Below are 9,120 nucleotides of genomic sequence, written 5' to 3'. Positions count from 1 at the left end.
ATATATATATATATATATATATATATGTATATGTATATGTATATACACACACATACATACATATACACATATATATATATACTGTATATATACTGTATATATATATATATATATATATATATATATATATATATATATGTATATGTATATATGTGTGTGTGTGTGTGTGTGTGTGTATGTATGTACATTGTATTGGTATTTATGCATATGCATAGTCTGAAATATAATTATCTGTTAAAGCATTAAGGACGCATTCACACTGGCGCTATTTGGTCCGCCTTAAACAAACCCTGGTCCGCTTCCACGGATAGTTCAGTTCGTTTGGAGTGGTGTGAACGCTTATTAGAACTCTGGTGTGGACCAAACGAGCAACTCTGGTCTGCTTGAAAACTGGGGGTCTTAATTCACTTGCAAATGAACCCTGGTGCGGTTCGCTTACAGTGGGAAATGAAAACAGACTATCCAGCAAACCAAAGAGAGGAAGTGAACCAAAGAGAAGAAGTGACGTAGAGAGCATTGCATTTTGACATTTGGTGTTTTTGTGGTGACCAAGCCGGCTGAAGGGGATGGATTTCTGTTTTTGGTCCTGGCCAATCGATTCTTCCTGGTCAGTGGTCGTTTTGGGCAATACCGCACCCAAACGAGCAGCTGTTGTAACTGCGTGACGTTGTCCAGGCAGTTTGGTCCACTTTAAAAAGTGCAGTGTGAAATGAAGGTGTGAAATTTTTCGGCATTCCCCACCAAATCGAACCGAGTTCCTGGAACTGTTCTGGTGTGAATGCGCCCTAAGATTTCTTTTCATTAACCCTTAAAGAACCAAGCCATTTATTGCTATCTTTTGTCCGCCTGGCCTCTCTGTCTATTAATGCATGTATAATCTCAACCCTTTCGTGCACAGTCAAGTAATGAACATCTTTTTTTTCAGGACAACCTGGGCAATAATAATATGTATGCTAAAATGATGCCACATGAATGNTCCTGGAACTGTTCTGGTGTGAATGCGCCCTAAGATTTCTTTTCATTAATAGGCAAAGGCCAAACCAGGAAAAACAGAACCAGACCTGAAGCATATGGACATGGATGTCCACATTTTGACTTTACACACTAAACTACTGTAGATGCATGATTGTTTATACTGTAATCACTGCTTTTTCAGTGACCTCCAGGCTCATGGAGTGGCACGTCTCAGTCAGGTCTGAATATGATATGATATGATTTGCGTTTTTTCTCCAGTCCTGATGAAGACCAACAGTGGTCGAAACATGTTGGCTTTTTAATGAGTTGGCCATTATATTAAAGGCTTTTTAATCTAATCTTTCCTTCCTCATTCTCATTTTTGTTTGGAATGCCTGGATTCTTTTCCTGTTTGCAGTATTTTGGAGTTCCCTCCTTTTTTCCAAGAGCATCCGATACATTTTTGGATCTACACTCTACAACACAGAGCAACCAGTTATCTGTTTTTCTATGATATGATTTGACTTGATATATTTATTGCTGCTTTAGGAAGTAGTCTGTTTTTCATATCATTAACGTTGCTGACAGGAGGACCTCAGTTCAATACCTGGTGTGTGCCTAGAATCAAATCTTAACCACAACCTGCAATCCCAATCAAAGGATTACTGTTAAAGGAATAGTTCAGAATTTTTTTTAAGTGGGGTTGTATGGAATACTTATTCATAGTCAGTGTATTAAAAATAATTGATGTCAATTGGTACGCCCCCCGTTTGGAGAAGCAGGCTGGAGTCCAACACAACAGCTAAGAAATGAACTGCTGTGGTTGGTGTTCAGCAGCGGAATGCAGTTTAGCCCCTAAAAAAAGTCCCACCTAAAAAACTGATTGTCAGTTTAAGAATGCGCAGAGGTTTTAGCCCGCTGAACACAGGAGCTGCCTTGATCAGTTAGTTAGTATGTGTTATTGCTTGACTTTGGTGAATCTAAACTAACCCTTTAAAATGGCAAAGTCACACAATAAGACAAACAAAATAATCGATCGAAGCAGCAGTAGACCAGCAGCTCCTGTGTTCAGCCATGTTAAATCACTGTTTTCCTCAATGGAGACCGGCCCTGAGGAGAGCAATATAACTGCTTCATTTTCCAGTTGGAAATCTCTGTCTGACATTAAAGTGAAGCAGTGAAAATAATCTCAATATAGTTTACACTTGAACTAATATTCTTTTTTTGTTTTATGAGACTTTTTTTAAGGTGGCTAAAGTATATTTTGTTCCTGCCCCCGTCCACAGTGATGCATTGCTTAGCTTCCATGACTCCAGCCTGCTTCTCCAAACTGGGGGCATGCCAACTGACATCTACTGTATGTAACAATACAAAAATACAAAACACAAAACAACAATACTGACTACGGATAAGCACCCCATACAACCCCGCTTCAAAAAATTTGAACTATCCCTTTAATTTAACTCACCAAGGGGTTCCTGAGGTTTCTACCGTTTTTTTCCCCCCGTTAAAGGGTTTTTTTGGGGGAGTTTTTCCTCATCCGCTGTGAGGGTCCAAAGACAGAGGGATGTTGTATGCCGTAAAGCCCTGTGAGGCAAATTGTTATTTGTGATATTGGGCTTTATAAATAAAATTGATTGAAAATTGATTGAAGGGCAGCCCCCTCACCCTGACATCTCTCCACTTTGTGCATGTATAGGTCCTGTTGTTCATGTGTGTGTCTTTCGGACCTGTGTGTAATTGACAAGCAAGAGTGAAAACATTGAATAATAAAGTAAATAAACGTATAAACTTAAACTTAATTCATAACGTTACATGAGAACATTTGACACATTACGTACGGGCATATACGCTTGCGATAATGTCAGCAGTACTTATCTAACATCATAACTAGTAATGTAATTTTAGAGGATATTAAGTTAAGTGACACTTGGGCCTAGCGAAGGTTCACAAGGCAAGACTGAGAGCCATGTTTCGGGCTGATAACATGAACGCAGCGCGGCCTCGTTACAGCTGGAAACAACTGAACGGGTTTTTGGTCTGCAGTTCCACCAGGTAAGCAAAACACGACCAGCCTGCTTACCTGCTGGGGCGGCGGCGGTGTGCTAGTCTGAACAGTCTCCGTTATCGTCTCACTTGATGTCCCGGGAACGTCTGCCATCCCTGGAGCTGCTTTGCTAACGCTACCGTTAGCTAGCTTTAAAATGTTTAAGTGCCGAAGTTGACCGTAAGTGATAGACAGTGTCTGTAATATAATGATAGCTTCAATGACAGACCCGTCTCCTGTAAACCGTAAAGTGTATTAAAATTAAAAGGTTGTGAAAGTAAATATTATGAAGCGTTGAGCACTACGGTAAGATGTGGTTAACACAAAGTCAAGCTGTAAAATGAGATGTTCTGTCTCAAAACGGAAGTTTAATGTTTTCACGCCAAAATGATTATCAGCTATATTGCACTACGTTAACAAAAAAAAATGCCACGCCAAACTCCTGTGTGATTTCATAATATTATGTATGCAATGAAACAGCATTTAGGACATTAATGGTAAGTTACATTTTTAGTGATTTCTTTTTCCATACGTCGTTTTATTTTCAAATGTAGACAGGATGCTTCGTTTCTTTTACAGCAGTAGTGTTGTGGGGAAGACATTTCCAGACGGACAGTAGGTATTTCCTGTTGTCCGTTAAGTTCTAACACTCCGTCAACAAGCAGAATCCACATGCGGAGAATAGAATTTAAATGTACATTTTGTGACAGAATAATATTAAATTACATTTTTCTACGAGGTTACACTGTTCTTTAAGGTTTACATATAACCAGCACCATTATAGACATGCACATTCTCTGGCTTATAACGTTAGTAACATGGCGGCAAAGTTAAAAGGTCGTGGCTAGCATTTCTGAGCACAGTAAGTAAAGTTCGCTACGTGAAATATTACCTACTGTGATTGCAGATCAATTATTTATTATCTAATTTCTCTGAATCAACTGTGCTTCTGTGCTTGTTTTGTGCGTAGTGTGTTACTGAGGATGTGGAGGGCAGGTCGTGTCCTGAGTTTGAGGCTGGTGGAGAGAGGAACTGCCAGACACCACAGCAACACACCGAAACCTCCATCCCTCTCTTCATCCTCTCGACGCCCCCAAGCAGAGAAACAGAGGCGTAGAAGAGAGCGGGAGGAGGCCATATTGTCAAATCAACACAGTGTAAGTAGCGCAGAAGCATTGGGAAAAGAAAATAGCTGCGAACAGTTCCATCCAGAGCAAAATAAATGGAGTCTAAGATTCTGAATTAAATCTTTGTCAAACGGTCCATGAGGAAATAATATTATAGTGATGACATCACTGTGTGTTTGAGAGATAAAGATGCTGAAACTGTGGAAGATGTTTCCCCCAAAATAATTTTGTATGGACACCCTCGGTCCAACTGTGTAATGTTGCATTCAATAAGACCTGTTAAAGCTGCTGTATCACTAAGGAGAAAAGCCTGGAGTTCATGATCAACCATGTGGTAATGTTTGGTTTGTAGTTAAAGGGGCAATAAGTGAAATTCACCATTTCTAGATTGAAGGAATTAAAAAATCGCTGGAGTATAGCATGACCTCACACACCCTCTCTCTATGTTAATCTCCAGCCCCTTGTTTACAAGCCGGTCCGGCTGTGCGTTCATGTACGTTCATGTGAATTGCAGCCTCCTCCCTCCTCTCGGAGCCCTTGGCCCTCCCTCCCTATAAAAGGCTACAACCAGTGAACAATGGCAGATGGCATGATGATACCTGTAATAAATGTAATATACTTACCATACCATACCATACCATACCAATTTATTTATATAGCACATTTAAAACAACAGAGCTGAGACCAAAGTGCTTTACAAGTAAAAGAAAAAAACAGGTAACAGGTCACAATCACAACTCATAAATAAAAAACATACACAGCGTCACATGAAGAACACCAATCACTCAGGCTGTGCTTGAAAAAGGCAAAGAATAAAAATGTGTCTTGAGGCGTGATTTAAACACCTGCAGAGTGGGGGCTTGCCTAACATACAGAGGCAGCTCGTTCCAAAGCTTTGGAGCTGCCACTGCGAAAGCCCGATTTCCCCTGAGCTTCAGCCTGGATTTAGGGACGGCCAGGAGAAGCTGATCGGAGGACCTGAGGGACCTTGGAGGGACATAGGGTTCCAGCAGGTCGGAGAGGTAGATGGGTGCCAAGCCGTTAAGGCACTTGAAAGCAAACAGCAGAATTTTGAAATCAATCCTATGGCACACAGGAAGCCAATGGAGGGAGGCAAGTACAGGACTAATGTGCTCTTGCTTACGTGTACCTGTTAGCAGACGAGCAGCAGTGTTTTGGACTAACTGTAAGTGAGAGATGGAGGCCTGGCTAACACCAACATAAAAGGCATTACAGTAGTCAAGGCGAGATGTCATAAAAGCATGCATTACAGTTTCAAAAACAGAACGTGATAGAAAAGATTTAACCATGGACAGCCTCCTGAGCTGGAAGAAGCTCTTTCCCACTACATCATTTATCTGTTTGTCCATCTTTAGGTCAGAGTCGATTTTTACCCCTAGATTGGTAGCAGTTGGCTTCACAAAAGGTTCAAGGGGGCCTAGATCACCAGGAGGAAACACATGTGCGTTGCTGGGACCAAACACCATAACTTCAGTTTTGCTGTCGTTAAAATTTAAAAAGTTTAAAGCCAGCCATGCTTTGACATCCTCCAGGCATGTAAACAAGGGTTTTAAGGAGTCAGGATGGTTTCGTTTTAGAGGCAGGTAGATTTGACTGTCATCCGCGTAACAGTGGAAGGAGACACCATGTTTTCTAAAAATGGATCCTAGTGGGAGCAGATACAGCATAAACAAAATCGACCCAAGGATTGAGCCCTGCGGCACTCCGCAGTGGAGAGATGCTGTGGAGGATGTAGCGTCTCCTAGGCTGACACAGAAGCTTCTCCTAGACAGGTATGACCTGAAAAATTCCAAGGCTGAACCTTTAATGCCAACCCAGTGCTCCAGATGGGAAAGCAAAATAATGTGATCTACAGTGTCAAACCCTGCAGTGAGATCTAACAGCACAAGAATGAGAGAGTCACCAGAGTCCGTGGCCAAAAATATGTCATTGAAAATTCTTAGGAGTGCAGTCTCGGTACTATTGAGTGCTTTGTAACCGGACTGGAACACTTCCAAAATGCCATGAGTGTTAAAAAATGACATCAGTTGGACAAGCACAATTTTTTCCAAAACTTTGGAAAGAAACGGGAGCTTGGACATAGGCCTAAAATTGGATAGGACAGAGGCATCGAGGCTGGGCTTCTTAATCAGCGGTTGCACCACAGCATGTTTAAAATTTGCTGGTACATCTCCTGTCAGGCTTTCATTCATGATCCTTTGGACATTTGGCCCTATAGCCCTGCTGGTCTCTTTTAACAAGGTGAGGGGGAAGGACGTCTAAGGGGGAGCCAGAGGGTTTCTTGTGGGAAATTATTTCCTCTAGCTGGGAAAGAGACACAGGCTCAAAATGGCTAAAAGTGGCGGGGCAGGTGGCCGTAGTAGAGGGGTCATGTGTCGGGGTAGGGATGCTAGCTCTAATGTTGGCTACTTTGTCAATAAAAAATTGTCGAAAGAGCTCACATGTTTCAGCGGAGGCATCAAGACAGACAGACTAGGGGGCGTCAAGAATATCATTAATAGTTTTAAAAAGGACCTGAGGCTTGTGACAGTTGATTAAAATGATATCAGAAAAGTGTTTCATCTTTTCAGCCTTGACAATTTGCTGGTAACTACTAGGGTTGGGTACTGAAACTCGGTACTTTTTGTACTTGGTACCGATTCACATCGGTACTACCGAGTACCAATTCACTTAAAATGAATCGGTGCCAAATTTCGGTACCTGAGGTGGAGGCGGAGCGAGAGCGCATGACTCGCACCTCAGACTCAGCAACAATGGCGACAAAAAAAATATGCAGACAAAAGTTAATGTGCAGCACTGTTCCTAAATGTTCTTAATAAAATGTTGAAACTGAGAAGTGGCCTTATGGGCCCGAACGACGCATAGTGCGTCCAAATTCACACCCGTTCTTCTCTGTGGATTTTCTTCGCGACCTTGCGTCATAGCGAGGAGCCACGCATATCAGCAGAAACAGCAGAACTGTAGCTTTTCGACAAGGCCAAGCACTTGTCGGTAATCCAGTGTTTTCACAGCGAAAAAAATTGATAACGTTACAATAAAATTATGTATAAAAGAGCTTTCATACAGATTTGCACACACATTACTGTTGGATGGATTACTCGCAAACGCAGGCTCACACAGAAATGCCACGCATATCACATGAAAGTGCAGGACCACACACATCATTGTGCTGTCATCCCATTACGCTATAAATCCAGATCAATTGTCTACAAAATAAAAACCTGACAAATTTCTTTACAATCCATTATACAGATCTTGTTATCAGTCACTTCATATAGTGAGGAATATCGTATCTTACCACGTCTTAGGCTTGCGTGTGNGAGAGTCTCCCCTCTTCATATATGGCAGAATATGTCAACTTCCAACTTGCTATAGTGAGATACATGTAAAAATGTAAGAATTTAGTCACACAGATTTGTTTTTTTCATTGATTATAAAAATTAATATAAAAAACAGGCACATAGTAGGACATGGAATAGGACATAGCCCATATTGTCCTGAAAAAAGCAAGATATAGCATGTGTATGTAGCCGTTATAATGACTGTGATATGAGCTTAAAAGTAAAGGCAGTAAAAATACCCCAAAAAGGCCTAGGGCCCATAGGGTTAAAAAGTACCGAAATAAGGTACCGTTTGGTACCGGTACCGAATTCCAGATACCGGTACCGGTACCGTATCGGTTCAATTATGAACGGTACCCAACCCTAGTAACTACGCCAGCTGTCCCTCAGAATATCAAAAGACACCTGTAGCTTGTCCTTTCCACTGATGCTCAGCTCTCCTGCATTCTCTTCTGGCTTCCCGTGTACTGTCATTCAACCAGGGCTCGGTTTTAGGTTTAGCGTGTCTGGTTTTTAAGGGAGCGACAGTATCAAGGACTTGTAAGCAGGTGGAGTCAAAGTGAGAGGTTAGCTCATCTGTGTTCATACACACAGGGCTGGCTGTGCTTAGTAGGTCTACTGTAACGTTGGTAAACGTAGACGAGAACCGAACGGCAGTGGAAGGGTTAAGCATACAGCATCGACAAGCTGGTGCGATTTGTTTGTCTGTGTAACATGGGAGAGACACATCGAACAAAACAGGCATATGGTCAGAAAAGAATGCACCACAAACACAATGTTGGAAACTGGTAAACCATATGATAGGACGATGTCAAGTGTGTGCCCGTGCTCTTGTGTGGGACCAGACACAGACTGCACAAGATCAAATGAACCAATGAGATTTAAAAATTCACTAGCCGGGGGCTTGGAGGGACAACACACGTGTATATTCATGTCACCAAGAATTAAAGCATGGTCATACTTAGGCATTGCAATGCACAACAGCAAACGCAGCGGCGAAACGATTTCGCTTTTTGCCCCTTTAACTTTAGTTAACTACAGAGGAATATCGGTATCGGCTTATATGTTGTCAAATGTGCACGGATTTGAAGAGCTTATTTTCAAAAGAACATAATGCAGAAAAGATGATTGGAATAACTTAAAATGACTGTATTCCCAATGAAATTTACTGTTACAGTGGACTGATATAATTTTTTACAATGAGGTTTGTTGTTAAACTGTAAAATACCCTGCCTCCACTAAATATCTGTGTCCCAAGTTTTTGCTAACCATATATATATATGGTTAGCAAAAACTTGGGACACAGATATATAGTGTATGTATATACATGTATATATATATGTATGTATGTATGTGTGTGTGTGTGTGTGTGTGTGTGTATATATATACACACACTACATATCTGTGTCTTTTTGATAAACATATATATGTATATGTGTGTGTGTGTGTGTGTGTGTGTGTGTATATACAGTGGTGTGAAAAAGTGTTTGCCCCCTTCCTGATTTCTTACTTTTTTGCATGTTTTCCGCACTTAAATGTTTCAGATCATCAAACAAATTTAAACATTAGTCAAAGATAACACAAGTAAACACAAAATGCAGTTTTTAAATGAAGGGTTTTATTAATGAGG

At 41.1% G+C, this 9,120-nt stretch overlaps 2 protein-coding genes across 4 annotated transcripts in view; one reads left to right on the top strand and one right to left on the bottom strand.

The window, feature by feature from the left end:
* ppp1r11 (protein phosphatase 1, regulatory (inhibitor) subunit 11) overlaps positions 1 to 3,364 on the bottom strand; it is a 9,869-nt gene extending 6,505 nt beyond the window's left edge. The window contains exon 1 of the mRNA XM_050034054.1: positions 3,038 to 3,364. Within this exon, the coding sequence (XP_049890011.1) occupies positions 3,038 to 3,115 (78 nt within the window). The 5' untranslated portion in view covers positions 3,116 to 3,364. The remainder of the gene's footprint in view (positions 1 to 3,037) is intronic.
* vars2 (valyl-tRNA synthetase 2, mitochondrial) overlaps positions 2,810 to 9,120 on the top strand; it is a 115,460-nt gene continuing 109,149 nt past the window's right edge. The window contains exons 1-2 of one of the 3 annotated variants that reach the window (XM_050033968.1): positions 2,810 to 3,009; positions 3,972 to 4,158. In XM_050033968.1, the coding sequence (XP_049889925.1) occupies positions 2,924 to 3,009; positions 3,972 to 4,158 (273 nt within the window). In that variant the 5' untranslated portion in view covers positions 2,810 to 2,923. Of the gene's footprint in view, positions 3,010 to 3,612; positions 3,864 to 3,971; positions 4,159 to 9,120 lie in introns of those variants that run through there. The other 2 variants (XM_050033966.1, XM_050033967.1) reach the window with 2 other exon arrangements.

This window comes from Epinephelus moara, chromosome 22 (assembly GCF_006386435.1).
Source record: "Epinephelus moara isolate mb chromosome 22, YSFRI_EMoa_1.0, whole genome shotgun sequence".
NCBI lineage: Eukaryota > Metazoa > Chordata > Actinopteri > Perciformes > Serranidae > Epinephelus > Epinephelus moara.
The sequence above is the reverse complement of the archived record's forward strand: the minus strand, read 5'-3'. Positions and strand labels throughout refer to the sequence as shown.